Here is a 19,033-nt window from a genome sequence, read left to right on the forward strand (position 1 = left end):
TCTGTAGTTACTTTTATTTGCAAGCAGGCTGAGCTGGGGAGCTGAATGTCTATTGCAATGAGGCAGCTAGAGCAGCAGCCTGGCTCACACTGGATGCTCCACTCAGTGCACAGACAAGATTACTGTTCTTCATATAGGACAGTGGTTCTCAACCTTTCTAACGCCGCGACCCCTTAATACAGTTTCTCATGTTGTGGTGACCCCCAACCATAAAATTATTTTCGTTGCTACTTCATAACTGTAATTTTGCAGTAGGAAGAATAGTGCCACGTCATTGGTGTCAGTGGGAGGAATAGTGCCCCGTCATTGGTGTCAGTGGGAGGAATAGTGCCCCGTCATTGGTGTCAGTGGGAGGAATAGTGCCCCCTTCATTGGTGTCAGTGGGAGGAATAGTGCCCCGTCATTGGTGTCAGTGGGAGGAATAGTGCCCCGTCATTGGTGTCAGTGGGAGGAATAGTGCCCCGTCATTGGTGTCAGTGGGAGGAATAGTGCCCCGTCATTGGTGTCAGTGGGAGGAATAGTGCCCCGTCATTGGTGTCAGTGGGAGGAATAGTGCCCCGTCATTGGTGTCAGTGGGAGGAATAGTGCCCCGTCATTGGTGTCAGTGGGAGGAATAGTGCCTCGTCATTGGTGTCAGTGGGAGGAATAGTGCCCCGTCATTGGTATCAGTGGGAGGAATAGTGCCCCGTCATTGGTGTCAGTGTGAGGAATAGTGTCCCATCATTGGTGTCAGTGGGAGGAATAGTGTCCCATCATTGGTATCAGTGGGAGGAATAGTGTCCCATCATTGGTGTCAGTGGGAGGAATAGTGCCCCATCATTGGTGTCAGTGGGAGGAATAGTGCCCCATCATTGGTGTCAGTGGGAGGAATAGTGCCCCATCATTGGTATCAGTGGGGGGGAATAGTGTCCCATCATTGGTATCAGTGGGGGGGAATAGTGTCCCATCATTGGTATCAGTGGGAGGAATAGTGCCCCATCATTGGTATCAGTGGGAGGAATAGTGCCCCATCATTGGTATCAGTGGGAGGAATAGTGCCCCATCATTGGTATCAGTGGGGGGGAATAGTGTCCCATCATTGGTATCAGTGGGAGGAATAGTGCCCCATCATTGGTGTCAGTGGGAGGAATAGTGCCCCATCATTGGTATAAGTAGGAGGAATAGTGCCCCATCCTTGGTGTCAGTGGGGGGAGGAATAGTGCCCCATCCTTGGTGTCAGTGGGGGGAGGAATACTGCCCCATCCTTGGTGTCAGTGGGGGGAGGAATACTGCCCCATCCTTGGTGTCAGTGGGGGGAGGAATAGTGCCCCATCCTTGGTGTCAGTGGGGGGAGGAATAGTGCCCCATCCTTGGTGTCAGTGGGGGGAGGAATAGTGCCCCATCCTTGGTGTCAGTGGGGGGAGGAATACTGCCCCATCCTTGGTGTCAGTGGGGGGAGGAATTGTGCCCCATCCTTGGTGTCAGTGGGGGGAGGAATTGTGCCCCATCGTTGGTGTCATTTGGGGGAGGAATCGTGCCTCATCGTTGGTGTCAGTGGGGGGAGGAATCGTGCCCCATCATTGGTGTCATTTGGGGGAGGAATCGTGCCTCATCGTTGGTGTCAGTGGGGGGGAATAGTGTCCCATCGTTGGTGTCAGTGGGAGGAATAGTGTCCCATCATTGGTGTCAGTGGGAGGAATAGTGCCCCATCATTGGTATTAGTGACACCAATGATGGGGCACTATTCCCACTGACACCAATGATACTTACCTTGCAGACCCCTGCTCCAGCCTGGGCTCGCTCGCTCCCTCCCTCTCCCATGGCACCAACACTTACCTGTCAGATGTCTTCCTTCTCCGGCCGCTCTCCTCCTCTTCACTCGCTCGATCTTCGCGGTGCCGCTCGGCTCCTCCTCTCCAAGCTCCACCTCTTTGCCGGTGATTGGCCGCCTGTGTGCCTCTCCTGAGCTACAGTGCCGTCGGCCAATCACAGGCGAGGATTGATCTCGAGGTGTGTCCAGATGACAGGGGCGGCATGTCATCCCGCCCACACCTGGAGATGGCGGTGGCGGCGGCGGCGAGGAGCGGCGTCTCGGTTCCTAAGACCATCGGAAATATGTGTTTTCCGATGGTCTTAGGCGACCCCTGTGGAAGCGTCGTTCGACCCCCAAAGGGGTCGCGACCCCCAGGTTGAGAACCGCTGATATAGGAGAATGGTTACTCACAGTTCTGAAGCTGCAGAGATGGCTGTGTGATGGATTCTCATGGAGATTTACTGGAAATTTACTGTTCTGTCTTGGCATCGGTTGTACTTGTGGCGAGATTCGTTTAGACCCAGTCTGTCAGAATGTGTGCAGCAAGTTGAATGATTGCCTTAACAGATAGTTTACTCAATGAATAACAACTTCAGAGGTGTTTTCCAACGCTTCTTTATGCTTCAAGGTAACAAAGGTATGAACATAAAGGTGTTTTCATAGGTAAATTTCCAGTGATGTTACATAGCTTCCTCACTCTACAGCATCTTGATAACCGCTAAACAAAAATTGTGTTACAACCAGAAATGAAGGGTGGAAGCAACCAACTAGTCAGAAACAGCAGGAGTGTGTGGATGATACCAAATAACATTATAACATAACATGTAAATAACAACTGCTAAACAGTAAAACTGCGTGGCAGCACACTGAAAATCATGAATAATTCAAAATATCAATGCTTGTCACCAGATGAGGGGGGGGGGGGGGGGGAGTATTGGAAATTGGACAAATGTTCTGCTCAGTAGTGTTGCTATGGGGGTGCGGTCCGCTAGAGGGGTGACACCATCATCAAGTAGGGTGTTGTCAAGCAAGCCAGTGAAGTGTTGACAGCAGGCTTTTTCCTCCCACCTGCTAGTTCCGCCAGAGAACTGTGATGGGGAAGGCGAGCTATCAGAGTTTTGCCCCCACTCGCCCCCCACTCCTGTCAGCAGTGTACGAGAAATGAGAGTGGCTCTCATCCGGTTCACCGCTCAGCTTACTGCCCGCTGTTTCCCTCCCTATTGGTGACAGCTGAGGGCCAATCAGAAAAGACTAGTTGAGCATCATGGGACATGTAGTTCCAGAAAATTGGTGGCCTCATTGTTGGCCACAGCGAGCAGACTACAGCCCCGCCATGCACTCTGTTGGGGGGGAGAGATAAAGCCTGGAGCCTGGGAAAAAGCTGAGGGAGTGAGTGCTATAGGAGACAGGAAAAAAAGAAAGAGGACTGTGCTGGGGGAATCCAGAAAGAGAAAGCCACACTGCTCAGCACTACCGGAGAGAGAGCCAGGCTTCCCAGCACCACCAAAGAGAGCCAAGCTTCCCAGCACTACCATAGAAAGAGAGAACCATGCTGCCCAGCACAACCAGAGAGAGATAGAACCATGCTGCCTAGCACCACCAGAGAGAGAACCAAAAACCACCAGAGAGAACCACGCTGCCCTGCATCACCATAGAGAGAGAGCCATGCTGCCCAGTGTGGCAGGCGCAGCACTATGTAGTGCCTTGTATGCTGTGGCATTAGAAAAATTCTGCAATTGCTGTTTCTTTTGTTTGATTAGACTGATTTTACTCTGTAATTCCTCTAATGCCATTCTATGGATGCAGTAGGTTTAAAGAGCACACCGAATACTTTAGTTAACTTTTTTAATAACTTCAATCTTCCTCATACAACACTGCTGCTTGTGCAGCAGACAGTTCATGTACAAACACGTGGTGAATGAAAATCACCAAGAAACAAGGAGATTCAACAGTTCAATCTTGTCAGATAATATAAGATGGTAGACGTATTGTGGATTATGGATTACGGTTGCATATTGTGATTCTTTACGTATTTCGTTTCATATTACAGTGGCTTATTTCGTTTCGTTCTGTATATTTTGTTTATGATTACTCTACAATGACTTGTTTCGGTTTACCTTACAATGGCTTATTTCGGTGGAACTATAAGTAAACACATATAACAGATTTTACATACAGATCTACTTGCACTGTTAAGCAATAGAGGAACATATAAGTGCATTAAATACCTATTTGGCCTTCTCTGCTTCCATAGAACTTATCTCTGACTGGAACTCTGTGTTTCCTCTTCTGTCTGGTGAGCAAGTGGCTCTAGAAAGATCTAGCAGGGGGTTTTACACAGGCATAAATGTGAAACTGGCTGGGATTGCTTAAGGCTCTGTGCAGTGTGAGGCTGGCTGTGACTGGCTTCCCTATGTGCTGACTCTTAAAAGGTATATTTTTCTTTTCGGCTTCTGCTAACACAATGAATATATAAATGTTATATAACATTCAGAGACATAAATTACAGCAATGATTCTGCTTTTGGCTTTAACATATGCACATATACACTGTACTGAGGTTATTGGCAGGTTTGGTATACACATATATGTAAACCATATCAGCAACCTAGGACCGGTCTTAGCTGGCCAGCTACACCCAGCACCACCAGAGAGAGAGAACCACGCTGCCCAGCACCACCAGAGAGAGAGAACCACGCTGCGCAGCACCACCAGAGAGAGAACCACGCTGCCCAGCACCACCAGAGAGAGAACCACGCTGCCCAGCACCACCAGAGAGAGAACCACGCTGCCCAGCACCACCAGAGAGAGAGAACCACGCTGCCCAGCACCACCAGAGAGAGAGAACCACGCTGCCCAGCACCACCAGAGAGAGAGAACCACGCTGCCCAGCACCACCAGAGAGAGAGAACCATGCTGCCCAGCACCACCAGAGAGAAAACCAAGCTGCCCAGCACCACCAGAGAGAGAGCCAAGATGCCCAGAACCAGTCGCCCTGGGCAACCCAGAGCGAGCGAACATCCATCCAGCTGCAGTTTTGCTGGGTCTGGTGAGTGGGCCCGTCTGCTCTTATCTATTACGGCTCCTAGGGACCGAGCCATTAGGAACTGCCTAATCTTCTATCCTATAGTCCTAATACTGTCTGCAGGCCTTATTTATGGTGGTAACGCACGTTAACGAGCTCCAAAGTTGGGCTGGGAGGTAGTGACACCATGTTTTATCTCACCAGGTGACACCAACCCTAGTGATGCCACTGGCTCTGGTGACACTTAAGAGAGGCTTTCAGAAGTTTTAACATTCTCTACTCTATCCAAAATTAACCACTTCCATTAACCATCAGCCTGCATATACCTGTTCATTACCAGGCCATTTTTCAGTTTTAAGTGATGTGACCGTTTGACTGACAATTACTTGGCCTTGCAACGCTGTACCCAAATTCATTTGTTTTTTTAAGGACAGGCAGCTTAATTTGGAGGCATTAAATAACCTCTGGATTTTTTTTTTTTTTTAATATAGGAAAAAAGACCAACTCTTTTGAAAAAAAAATGATAACATTTCTTGAGGTCCTAAAATGCCCCTAAAAATTTTCTAGCTTACTTTGGGTTCTCAACTTTAAGACACAATGCAGTGCAGGAGTCAGAACTATGTAATGCAAAGAACAGTTTGCACATTTCAGTGGTCAGGAGTTAGTGTAGTTATCTCTGCATGTCCTTTTGCCATGTCCACATCGCATCTGATAAAATAATTTACAGGTCTTCTGCCAATCGTTCTATTTCATCCAGGAAAAAGTCTAGATCTTCTTTTGTCACTTCAGGATTGACCACAATCTGTCTGAAGAAATTAACCCTGTTTCCATGGGGCTGGTATCCAACCATCATTGATCCTTTCTTCATCATCCTCTCCTTTACTATTGGGGAAATCTAAAGGGAAATGATATGTTGGAATTGTAATAATGTCTTTATATATTGTGATACTTAACAAGGAGAAACCTCACAAAAGCTAACCAATAATTTAGGAGCGTATTTACAAAAAAATAAAAGGATAGCTTTTCATACACCAAAACTGCATGTAAATTGTGTTCTGTATGGAGCAAAATCAAATGTTCTCGGACAATATTCTGACTGATTGAGATTGCCTGAATAGGATAAATACTGCATTATAACCACTAGATGGAGGCGACCATCATAGGAAATAAGTATGCCCCTTAGCTCCATGTAGTGGCCATTGTGATGCATTTTCTGCATTCACACATTCAATCTGCAGAGAATAAAGCCTAAGAACTTTCAATTTTGCAAACAAATTTACAAGCAGTTTAGGTGGATGAAGTTATGCAAATTTGTACAGAATCATGTGACTTAAGCCTGCAGACGTGCCCAAAAACACATGTGGACACTTTCTAGAATCAAGCTTAAGTTGCATAAACCAGAGTTGCGTGGTTAGACTTAGCTGTCCATGATTAATGTTAAGTCTTTCTTAACATTTCTTTTTAATGTCTAACTTCAGCCATAGTTTTTTTCTTAACAGTTATATAGAGTGGAAAAGTGTTATAACTTCCACTGAGGGTATTTCCTCCTACTTCTTTGACTAGAGAAATGAGGTCCAGAAGGACAGTAAGGGATTGGAAATAGACATGTGCAGTTCCTTTTTGTTCCAAATCGAATGTCGGACGCATTTTTTTTTTGTTATTCGGAGACTCAGATGTATCAGAATTTCAAATTACAAAAATAACGAATTTAAACGAATCCAAAATAACACAATGAAATTTGGCCAAAATTCAATTAGAAAAGAAATCTGAAAACAAATTTGAATTCGAAAGCAAAATCGAAAACAAATTTGAAAACAAAATCAAACAAACATTTGAAAACCAATTTAAAGCGGAGCAACTGGTGAAACGGACTGTGGGGGGGGGGGTTTATGGGGACACAGTGCGACTGGAACTCCGGTTTAAGCTGGCCATACACGTGTAGATTTGAAAATTAAAAATAAATAAGTTAGCAGCTACAAAAACTAGCTGCTGACGTCTCCCCCCCCTCGCACCCTGTTTTACCAGCCGCCCTGTGTTTCTGGTGCCCAGCATCTTCAGTGTGGGCACCCAGCTATGACAACCTGTGGCTTCACTGCTCACTGCGCATGCATGAGTAGCACTGGGCTTTGTGAAAGGTCCCATAGTCTTCTGGGACCTGTCACATGTCCCAGAAGACTACAGGGAGGGAGGGTAGGAGGACAACTCCCGCTTCCGATCACCTAGGCGTTCTCACTACCCTGCTCCCCTTCTCCGCTTTAACTTTTCTAATTTGATCAAATGTTTTCAAATTCGGCAAAAAAAATTTTTTTGATTTCGAATGACTTTTCAAATTTAGTTGAACCAATTTCAAATGTGAATGACTTTTCAAATTTGGTCAAAATATTTCAAATTGAATTTGAATACAAATTATCAAAACGAATCCCAAAAAGGAATTGAACGAATTTACCGAATCCAACTAAATTTGTTAGCTTTCAAAACAAAATGAAACAAATTTTTTTGTTTTGCACATGTCTAATTGGAAATCACTCTCAATGAAGACAAAGACACTCAACAAAAACACATTTCTTAAAGTAGAACTATGGGCAAAACTTTTTTCTTTCATTTTGGATAGAGCAAGGGAGGGATATAACCCCTGCCATTTTTTTTGCCATCTGTGTCCCATTGTGGAGATTTCCCTTCACTTCCTGCCTCATAGCCAAACAGGAAATTAATGGAAATCAAGGTAATTCCTTAGGGATCCTCAGGTCCCCAGAACTAGTGTCCTCGTTTGAAAATTTCCCCTCTATTACTTTTCTGGGGGCAACCCAAAATGTGGTATTTTCTTTTACTTTCACTCTCAATGATAATGGTAAACAGGACAAATAGAGAGGGTCACTGACAGCAATAGAAATTGACAGATGTTCTAATCCCTCTCCACTTTAGTCAAAAACTAAAAAAAATGTATTGCCTTTAGTGATACTTAAGTTTTTTTTATGGCAATCATTCTTTCTCTATGACCCCTGTTCCACTCATTGGTGTCACAGGTATAGAAAGTGAAAAGAAATTTACCTGACACGGCACAAACAGAATTAAAAATCTAACACAGGTTTTGACCCTTCTCCACTTAAAAAATAAATATTTTTGCTGGAACCAGATAGAAATTCAAGGATTTTTTATTGCTGTCCCTGTCCCCATTAATGAGATTAATTCTGTCTAATTATCCTGATCCCTAATGTCACTAATGTATTCTAGTGGGGATATCTGTTCCTATTAAACTGTTTAAGAGGGGATTTCCCTCGGATATCCCCAACTTTCTGTTGAGTCTACAGAACAGGAAGTAAAGGAAAATCTCACTAATGAGAAACAAAACAAATGACAGCAGTATTAATCCTCCCTCTACTATGAACAAAACTGAAAAAAAAAATGTTTTCTTTAAAAATACTTTAGGATATTTTTCATATCTTTCTTGAAACAGCCATACCTACAAACAGACATATTCATCAATATTTATGTTTTTAATTACATTTATTACATAAGAAAATGTAAATTTAGCAAAAATATGTTTCAGCATGTTGATACCTTTCCTAGTTTATCCCAGAAGTTTGGGGACTCTTCTTGATGTCGGAGGCTTGGTGGCACATACCAAAAACATACATTTACAAACTCTGGCTAAATAAAAAAAATAAAAATAAACAAAGTAATCCAAAATGCATTTTCAGGAGGCCAGTGAAAGAAAACAAAAATTGCAATTTTATTCCTTTTTTTTCATAATAGACAACATATTAGTATAGTATACAAGTTTACTGGTCAGCCTTCGGTTGTAGGCTACTGGACTGAATACATTGGTCAGTGCTATTTTCCAATTCTCTGTGAATCATAAAGGTAAATTCCTTGTTAGCCCCCAATAACGAAACCATACTTTTTAAATAAAAGGCTAATTATCAGGACCAGATTTACCATTAGACACAGTAGGTATGCACCTTTAGGTGGCAGAAGCAGAGGCAGCTTGCCGGTGAAAAGGTAGTGAACAGAATTTTTTTTTTCTCCCATCATAGCTGAAAACAGTCATCTCACATAAATGGTTTTACACATTATTTTTACATATTATTATTATATTATCAAAATATTCTAGGCAAGTTTAGGACTGGGAAAGCAAGAAAATGTTCTTTGTAAAAGAGATGTCCCTAGCAGAGGGGTTTAAAGGTTGTGTGCCCAAAGGCTCCTGTGCTGGAAATCTTACCCTGCCTGCTATACAGTATAAAAGTATATTGCAAAGATTATGGACCAGTCAATAGACTCATCACACCAGCTACCTAGACAATAAATATGCCCATGTTTAAAGAATTTCACAATGCCAATGAGAATTCAGATTGCTAGTTGAAAATGAATGCTTGTGTCTAAGCTCCTGTTCCCACTAGTGCGATTTGTTGTGCGCCTGCTGTCATGCAGCCACACATAACAACAGAAATAACATTATTCTTGATTATAACTTTTCACATCAATGCAACATGGTGCACTGCATGTGCTTCTCTTGGTTCTACATGTTGTGTTTTTTAGCCCCATAGATTTCAATAGGAGAGCATAAAAACATATCAAAAACACACATGGGCACACTAAAAAATGCACTGAAAGATGCATGATTATGCAGCAGCACTAGTGAAAACTTAGGGTTAGCGATGAGACCTTTTCTTTTTGAATAAATGGAATAAACACTTGTCTGCCCTCTCAAAGTGTATGATTTCTCTGCATGGAAGGGACAGGTATGCATCTTAGAAACATTCTAGTATACTCTGTCTGGGTTCAGCTAGCACAGTGTCAGGGGATAAACCGCAAGGAAAAGGGCACATCTGCCAACACTCAGTATGGCCACACTAAATTGCACAGAAATGCACGCAGACATTGTATGTGGGTGCTCAGGCACACGCCCGTGCAAATGGGCGCGCACACGCAGATGCGCCATGGCGCATGTGAAGCGTGACAGTTTCTGGCGCCCAGTGGCCTATTTAAAGTCAGCACTCTGGTGTACAAGCTGCTGAATGATCATCAGCCCAGTTACCTGGTGCTTCTGTGTTGCTACATTTCTGGATTCCCAATGCTGACTTAGCTTGTCCCTGGACTTGTCTTGGCTCATCTCCTGGCTTGTTACATGGATTCTGCTTTGCATGTCACCCCGGCTTTCTATACAGACTTTGCTTACTGCCTGTCTCCTGTGCATTACCCCGGCTTTCTATACAGACTTTGCTTACTGCCTGTCTCCTGTGTATTACCCTGTCTTTCTATACGGACTTTGCTTACTGCCTGTCTCCTGTGTATTACCCTGGCCTGCTATATGAACTTGCTTACTGTCTGCCTCCTGTGTATTATCCCGGCTTGCTATACGGACTGTGCTTACTGTCTGCCTCATGTGTATTACCCCGGCTTGCTATAAGAACTTTGCTTACTGCCTGTCTCCTGTGTATTACCCTGGCCTGCTATATGAACTTGCTTACTGTCTGCCTCATGTGTATTACCCCGGCTTGCTATACGGACTGTGCTTACTGTCTGCCTCATGTGTATTACCCCGGCTTGCTATAAGAACTTTGCTTACTGCCTGTCTCCTGTGTATTATCCCGGCTTGCTATACGGACTGTGCTTAATGCCTGCCTCCTGTGTATTACCCCGGCTTTCTATATGGACTTTGCTTACTGCCCGTCTCCTGTGTATTACCCCGGCTTGCTATACGGACTTTGCTTACTGCCTGTCTCCTGTGTATTACCCCGTCTAGATCTGTGACCACACTTCTACTCCTACTCCTGACTGACCTTCTGTGTATGATTCCTGGTTCTGGTTCCTGACTCCGTCTCTTGTTCTGCTCACCTCTCACGATCTGCCTAAGCATCTTGAGTTCCACCTGTCCTGCTGGTACTACAGCACAAGCAAGACTGCACCCGCTCATGTGGAGTGTCTTCCGCCCTGCTGACACCGTTGCAAGGTCAAGTCCATTCCAAGAGCCTCAAGTTCATCAGGCTACTCCATAGCAGGCAACCTGTGCTTCTTTGGGCACAGCACTCCCTGTTCCCACCTTCAGGGGTGCTCTGCACTCAGCCACAAGGGGAGCCCCCTTGTCACTTCAGCCTCTGACCAGGTACATGACACACAGTATTTTCTATGCAATGATCAGACTTTACAATATGTAACATGTGAAATGAAAACTGTACCCAACATACCTCCATCAGTAGCAGGTATCCCTCCCTCCGTTTTATTTCCTCTGCCAAGTATCTGAAACCCAAGAGAGACCATGTCAAGTATAGGCTAATGTTCTGGATATAGTTATATCTTAGCAGTCATATCTATTTCAAAAAAATTAAACATTTACCTTTTGGGTGTGGGAGAAAGCTGTGTGTGTGAGGAACGTGGGTGTCAGACCACTGTCACCAACTCGTGACAAAAGACTGGTCCACCTCACACTATGCTGTCACTTCCACAACAATGACACTCTCAGCAGCACCCTGCACAAAGATTTTCCAGCTTGCAGAACCACAATCTAAGTGCCAACCGACGGAGTGATTGTAATTGGGTTACATTAACTAAGTAATTAACCCTTTAAACTCCAAACTGCCACCGGAAAATTGAAAATTAACTGAAATTATCAGACATCCTGCCAGAACTCAATTAGCTATTTACAGCAAAGGCATCTGGCAAAGATCCATCTATTGCCATTCAAGGTTTGTAGATGTAAGGACCAACTGCTCTCGAACAGGCTTGTTGGAAAATTTTGCTTCGATCAGCTCTGCAGCCAATAGGCTCCCTGTTCTGCCCCTCCAGCGCTCACTGCAGAGCCTAGCTGAGGAGGGGACAGGAGCAGTTGGTTCCATCTCTCAGTTGTGCAATGAAAAGCTGACAGCTGCTGATCAGACATTTGGATGGATCCCGATAATATGGTCAGGATCATTCCAGAGCTTGGATCAGCTCTGTGATGTCAGCCGACAGCTGGTTAAAGCTGATTCTGGGACAAATGGGAGCACAAATAAATGCATTCCTGTGACCCCCAAGAGAAATATGCCCAAAAAAGCTTTGGCCATACTTCTCTTATAAAGTAAAAGTCTCATTATCCATATTGCTTTTCTGCCTGCCTTTTACAGTAACACCTCTGACCAGGGCTGCTGATAAGGGACTAGCACCAGTCCTCTTGTACTGGGCCCAGGCTAGAGAAGGGGGGCTTCCCGAGCAGTAGGAGAATCAGATGTGGGTGGAAAATGGGGTGGTTGATGCAGCGGGAGGACAAATGCAGGAACTGATCACCTGTGTGTCTCTCCCTGCAACAACTAAAACCGGCTTCTCCTCCTTTCCTTTTTGCCGGCTTTCAGCTGCTGCAGGGAGGGACACACAGAGGACTGGTTCCTGTATTCGTCCCGTCCCCCCGCCGTTCATCCTCTCTGTGCACCAGACACAAACCACTCTCTTGCGTGCCCCCTGCCCCACAGGACTTCCGGCTTCCCTTCTCTACTCACTGGCTACTGATTGCAGGATGAAGAGTGGGGAAGGAGCTATATGTCATATTTACCGACCCCTTCCTTTTGTGGATAAACACAGCAAGGGATCAGTACTGATCGCTGTGTTTGCTATGCTTCAGTTTGTGAATGAACAGGTGCCTCTGTACTGGGCACTTTCTGTTCATTCACTGTCCAGTGCAGCTGAGACTGAATAGAAAGGGATGTAGAAATCTATGTTGTCAGTTCCTCTCGCTGTCTCAATAGTGATACATCAGGGGTCTGATCAGACCCCTGATATTTCACCAAAGCCCCCCCCCCGACCCCCCAAACAATGTAAAAAACAAAGAAAGGAAAAAGAATTTAAAAAAGTATAATTGAAAAAATATATAATAAATCTGAAGGGCTCATTCACACAGGTTTCTCTGACCTATACAGTGTGAATGAGAAGTTTGTTCCTGCGGCTACACGAACACAGCTGCTGGCCCTAATTTGACAAGTGTTCAGGTGTGGGTGAGTGGCCACGAATTCACACTGTCTGCACCCACACACCAGTAAAATTAGGATCTACAGCTGTGTTCATATAACCAATGCATCCCCATAGAATTAAATAGCCAGCCTACACACAGCTCCAGCCACATGGAAAAAAAAACAACCTATGATTTGCAATGTACAGGCCACAGTGCCCATGTGAATAAGACTTTATCAAACACAGAGCTTTATTTACTAAGATAAGTTATTTTACTTTTAACAGTTTAGTAAAAATATCCTATTTTTTTGGGGGGGGCGGGCAGGTAGGCTGTACGGGGCCTTGTGATTTCTAACAGCAGCCCTGCCTCTGACATACTGTACCTGTAAAACCCACTTTTAACTATAGTAGACTTCTTTTGGACAAAAATACTTTTCTCTATGGCCATTTTTACCTGGCATTCTCGAAGATCGTATCCACTCGTTTCTCCAGTCCTTTGGTTCCAAGTGCCTTCCACATAAGCCAAAGCTTCAGGCAGTCCACTCTGCGGCCACATTGAATTGACTTATCTCCAGTGTCAAATTTCTGGCTGTAAAACTTGTCAGTTTGGAACAAATAAACTGCATTGGCTGCATGGCATCTCTCCAGCAAGCCCTGCAAAAAAAAAAAAACTTTCTGTCTATAGTAAGGTTGGCGTATTATGTTAAAGGAATTGTGTACAAAGTGTAGTGAGGCAAAGTGAAAGTATAGTTATCAAATTATTTTGCATGGCTTATTGAGCATATGGGTGCCTGTACATATTCTGCTTTTTCATACAATAATAGATAAACATGAAGTCGTTACAATAAAGTGGTAACATACAGTATATAAACTACTAGGTATCCAAATTTTATTATATTATTTATGCCCTCTCTACACAATCACTAATATACTATTCATGCTTCCAAGTTATTTACTTTCACCCAAATATTATATGGACTGCCATTTAATTTAAAAAATCCACTTTAAAGTCAAATGTAACCCTTTTATATTTATTACTGTAATTCAGTAAAGCTACGGTATTTATTAAAGTGGAAGTAAACTCCCTTGGTTGATTTTTACCTATAGATAAGCCTATAATAAGGCTTACCTAAAGGTACAGTAAATCAATCCTAAACATGCACCGTTTTGGAGATATTTACTTTAGAAGCAGCTGGTGACATCACCGATGCATGCATTCTAAAGGAACGGCAAACCCGTGCCGTATCTTCAGAGCCCTGTGCCACAAACAGTGACTCCCGCACACATGTGCAGGAGTGACGTCGTCGCAGCTGGTGACGTCACCAGTGCATGCAATCTGAAGGAACGGCATACCCATGCCGTACCTTCAGAGTCCTGTGCCTCAAACAGTGACTCCCGCACACATGTGCAGGAGTGACGTCATCGCAGCTGGTGACGTCACTGATGCATGTGCTCTGAAGGAACGGCATACCCATGCCATTCCTTCAGAGCCCTGTGCCACAAACAGTGACTCCCACATGCATGCGCAGGAGTGACGTTGTCGCAGCTGGTGATGTCACCGGAGCATACGCTCTGAATGAATGGCATACCCATGCTGTTCCTTCAGAGCCCTGTGCCACAAACAGTGACTCCAGCACACATACACAGGAGTGACGTCGTCGCAGCTGGTGACGTCACCAGTGCATGCAATCTGAGGGAACAACATACCCATTCTATTCCTTCAGAGCCCTGTGTCACAAACAGTGACTCCCACACACATGCGCAGGAGTGACATCATTGCAGCTGGTGACGTCACCAGTGCATGCGCTCTGAGGGAATGACATACCCATTCCATTCCTTCAGAGCCCTGTGCCACAAACAGTGACTCCCACACACATGCGCAGGAGTGACGTTGTCGCAGCTCAGCCATTCATACCACGCAAGCCCCCAAACTTGGAAGGAAGACCGGGTGAAGATGGAAGTACTTACACTGTTTTGTTTTTAGGCAAGTCTGTTATAATGTTCTAGTATGTGGTGCACACTAGCACATTATGACTTAAACTACCCAGGTCCCTTTTTTTTACTTGCTGCGGTTAACTACTGCTTTAAAGAGTAATAAATATGCTACTCTTTTAGATTTTGTTTTGTTGTTGCTATGTATTGCTTTAATGGTTAAAATAGAATTTGCTGGCATCACATGTGAGAGTTGGACTCCTGCTCTCACACACAACACAGCAACCGAGGTCTCCAGCAGTACCGCACGCTTCTCCAGACAAGAACACGCTCACTCCCTGACCAGCACTGGTAATTGGTGCAGTATGTTAGAATACTGAGGACACAGACCACCATGCTCCACTCTCCAACCTGCTGCCAGTGCAGAGTATTTTAACCCTTGCAGCAGAACATAGTAAATAAAAAAACTAAATTTTTTTTACTGTATTATATTTGACCTAATTACAGTAAATACAGAAGATTCAGTTGAGCTTTAAAGATACTATATATTTTTACTATCCACATAAATTTTTTTCACAAACATGTAGTACAGGGATTTATACAGATTTCATGCAGGATTCACTGTAAACAAGAATTCAAATAAAATTGATCTAAAACCAGTATAGTTTTCATTTAATCCATAGGTAAGGGGGAACAAGAGACAGAGGGATAAAAGCTTATAAAGCCTGCGATACATGGATCAAAATTCGACTGGTTCAGCAGGGACCAGCCAAAAATCGATCCATGTAAGGCACCCTGGTTGTAAAAAAGTTCATCTACCTGTGGTGGAGGGAAAGAAAATTGCATTATTTATGGCCTGCATAAGCCTTGCAGCTGCACATTAACACTAACAACCCGGTCGCACTGGGTGTGACCTGGCATGTGATTTGCATGCCATGCGACTCGCAAATCGTATGCCAAGTCGCACCCTATTGTCCACATCTACAACAAATCGGCGAGGTTCCGACTTGGTCGGAGCCACACCGATTTCTAAAGTAGTACATGCACTACCTTTCATGTGATTTGTGTCAGATGTCTTGCAAATCGCACCTGAAATTGGCATGTCCCCCGACTTTTGAAATTGTGCGACTTCACTGTAAGTCGCACGATTTCAAAGTCAGACTTGATGTGACCAGGGTGTTGGACGTTCTGATCAGGTCTGCCTGCCAGTTTTTCAGGTGGACCTGATCGAAGTCTCCATTCTCCTCTATGGAGCGGTGGGTGTAAACGAACATATGTCTGTTTACACCAGCCGACATCAGATCCGCCAAAAAGGGACGGATGGGGATCCAATTCCCCTTCCGTCCATCGGATTGGATGAAAACGGACAGGCGGTCCGTTTTCATCCAACTGCCCAATGAGGAGAGTGAGCAGCTCTATGTCTGCTCTGCAGCAGCGGAGGGGACACAGAGCTGTCATCCTCCTGCTCAGCGGGGATCAGTGGAGAGATCACCCGCTGAGCAAGCAGATCCGCTGAGAGATCACCCGCTGAGCAAGCAGATCCGCTAAACGGGTCCGCCCTGTGTGCAAGGACCCTGTGGGAGAATAGGGAGCATATGTAACATATACCGTATGTGTATATGACTAGGGGTATTTGTAGACCAACACAAATAAAAACATCTTTGTTGCAAAGGGATGAACTAATGATCTGGTCTGGTGAGTGGGGTATAAATAAGTGAATTCTCTAAAACTTTGGGGTTTTTTTAGCATTGTGTTTTTCATTGTTAACGCAGAACTCCATGTACTTTTTTTTTTGCTCCATGCAGTGGGTCTGTGCCCACACTGCATGGGTTAACTGCTCGTTTTGTCCAGGGGGGCCCTGGAAGGCTATACTTACCCTGTCCTTTGAACCTCCTAAAAATGGCGTTCCCCCACGTCTAGCGGTGGACTGTTCCTTCCGTCCTCAAACCCGGAGCCGGTGAATGATGATGTCGGAAACAGTCTATTCACAAGACTGCTAACGTGCAGCTGGGAACAGTTTTGCGCTCGGAGGATCGGCGGATTAGATAAGTATATATTTGCTTTCATCACCCCTAGACACAAACAAGCAGTGCGGGCACAACCCCAATGTGTGGTACAAAAACATTTTTGCCTGGAATTCTGCTTTAAATTTTCTATAACAGTTATGACAGAAGGATTGTAAACTTTGATATAATAGTATAGAAAGGGGACAAAAAAAGAGATGTTTCTTTTCTGACAACTTACCGTTGTGTCTTGGAGGAGAAAAGCAGAACACTGCAAACCAGCACCCAGCAGTTTATGGGGATTCCAGGTTACTGAATTTGCTCTGTAAAGAAGTCAACACTCTTGAACAGAATGCATTTAAAGTAAAATCACCACCATTAATACATTTAAAGTTATCTGGATTCAAGCAAACATTTCACATAAGATATTCTTCATGATTGTATTATCTTCAATAATCCTCCATAGAGTTCAAGTACCATAGGCTTGATGTAATGTCACTTGCTGTAGTCACTGGGACTATGTGGTGATAGCAGGGGCGGACTGACCATTTGGAAACTCAGGCACTGCCCGAGGGCCCAGGGTCAGTAGGGGGCCCCATGAGATGCACCTGGTACCTTTTGCATAGGCTTTTTTGAGTTTGGGCAAGGACACAGGGGCCCCATGATCCCCTATTGCCCAGGGGCCCCATGAGTTGTCAGTCCACCCCTGGGTGATAGGCATAGTAAGCCATGATTGACAAATTCCATTCCATCATTAGGTAAGACGAATTAAAATAATGAAAGACCATCTCCAACTCTGTAGCCATGAGCTACAGTTCTTTTCCCTATGAAATAGATAATCTGTATGGTAGTAGTAGAAAAAGATGATGCACTCTGCACAGATAAAGCACATCCATTAGTAACCAATGCTATCAGCAACCTGTTATTTTACTTTGTAAAGGGTCTGCGTTACCCTTTTCAACCTGGTCAACCTTACAGGCCTCCAAATGCCTGCGGTCCTAGTCTGCCAGACTTTTCGCAAACCTCAAACCTCAAACCTCATGTTGTTGTCAATTTACATAGACTTCTTTATTAAAGCTCCTTTGTAGACTCTTCATAAGCAGTTTTTGCACAGCCCATCTGTTTGTTTAATAAAAAAATTTTAATAATAGTCTCCATGAAGTTTGTAACATCAATGTCACTACTTACCTTTCAATTCCATTCAGGAGGTGCCTATGGCGGTTGGATAAAAGAGCACTGCCTCCCCAAGCAGCCTGTTGGATTGTAATACATTTATTAGAATGTTAATAACAGAATAGTTGATTTACTTCACAATTTGTTGTATGTTGAATACAACTACAATCTGCATAACTGCTGAGCTGCCACTTCCATAATAGTCATTTAAAAGTAAGTTGTAAGTTCCACTACATTCCACAAAATGGAGTACATGGAGATTGTGTTCCATGTTCAGATAGAGAGGTTTCCTTCCTAAGGCTAGGATCACACCTATGCAGTTTGCGTTTGATCTGTTTCTGCAGTGCTTTTTCGCTGTGTGTTTTGCGTTTTTGCATATGCGTTGTTGCCACATTTTTGATGCATTTTGCATTTTTTTTCCTTGTTGCTAGGCAGATTAAAGCGCATCAAAAATACATCAAAAACGCATCAACTACATGCTTTTTTGCAGCGTCTATATTAAAGTCTATAGAACCAAAAAACGCAACGTTTTGCGTTTAAAAAAGTCCCTGAGCCCGGGTTCACACTGATGCGGTGTGGAATTCAGTTTCTGTGCGATTTTCACACCGCATCATCATTGCATCCTGTTCATACAAACTACTGTGGGTGAGTATTTTAAGTTAAAGACACCCCGAAATCAGTTCGCAAAACACGGTGTGATGTGAACACCCATGCGACCCAATTCTGGTGTGGACTAAAAAAGGGTCCTGCACTGTTTTGGTGTGGATGCAGTGCGATTTGAGCCATAAAAAATGTATGGATCAAATTGCACCGCACAGAAATTGCATATTAGTAGAAGTGGTTGGAAGGCAGCTTTGTAGAGGATGAACAGCATTTTTAGCATACGTAGGCAGAATGAAAATCGCAGCAGCACTAAATTTGCAGTAAAAACGCAAGGGTATTCACATACAATTGCATCCTTGAATCCCAGTGCAATTTCAACATGCATATGTGTGAACCCAGGGTTAATTTACTGGCCAGTGCAGAGTTTTCCTCATTGCTATTTTGTACATTGCTAAAATACTCCTAGATTGCAAGCTATGATGAGCAGGGCCCACTGTTGACGCTATATAAATCCTGTATAATAATAATATTAATAAAATATTGACTGCCTACTGGTAGGTGATAAATAATGAATGTGTGTGTTCTTTAG

At 44.0% G+C, this 19,033-nt stretch overlaps 1 protein-coding gene across 1 annotated transcript in view; it reads right to left on the reverse strand.

The window, feature by feature from the left end:
* Positions 1 to 2,391: 2,391 nt before the first annotated feature.
* Positions 2,392 to 19,033, reverse strand: part of CSAD (cysteine sulfinic acid decarboxylase) — a 48,314-nt gene continuing 31,672 nt past the window's right edge. Inside the window, exons 9-14 of the mRNA XM_089691470.1 lie at positions 17,857 to 17,921; positions 16,910 to 16,991; positions 13,188 to 13,387; positions 11,002 to 11,053; positions 8,375 to 8,464; positions 2,392 to 5,711 (exon numbers count right to left, since the gene is read on the reverse strand). Of these exons, the coding sequence (XP_089547596.1) occupies positions 5,538 to 5,711; positions 8,375 to 8,464; positions 11,002 to 11,053; positions 13,188 to 13,387; positions 16,910 to 16,991; positions 17,857 to 17,921 (663 nt within the window). The 3' untranslated portion in view covers positions 2,392 to 5,537. The remainder of the gene's footprint in view (positions 5,712 to 8,374; positions 8,465 to 11,001; positions 11,054 to 13,187; positions 13,388 to 16,909; positions 16,992 to 17,856; positions 17,922 to 19,033) is intronic.

The sequence above is a fragment of the Staurois parvus genome, unplaced genomic scaffold, assembly GCF_062004578.1.
Source record: "Staurois parvus isolate SC_StPar_1 unplaced genomic scaffold, SC_StPar_1.0 ptg000562l, whole genome shotgun sequence".
NCBI classification, from domain to species: domain Eukaryota; kingdom Metazoa; phylum Chordata; class Amphibia; order Anura; family Ranidae; genus Staurois; species Staurois parvus.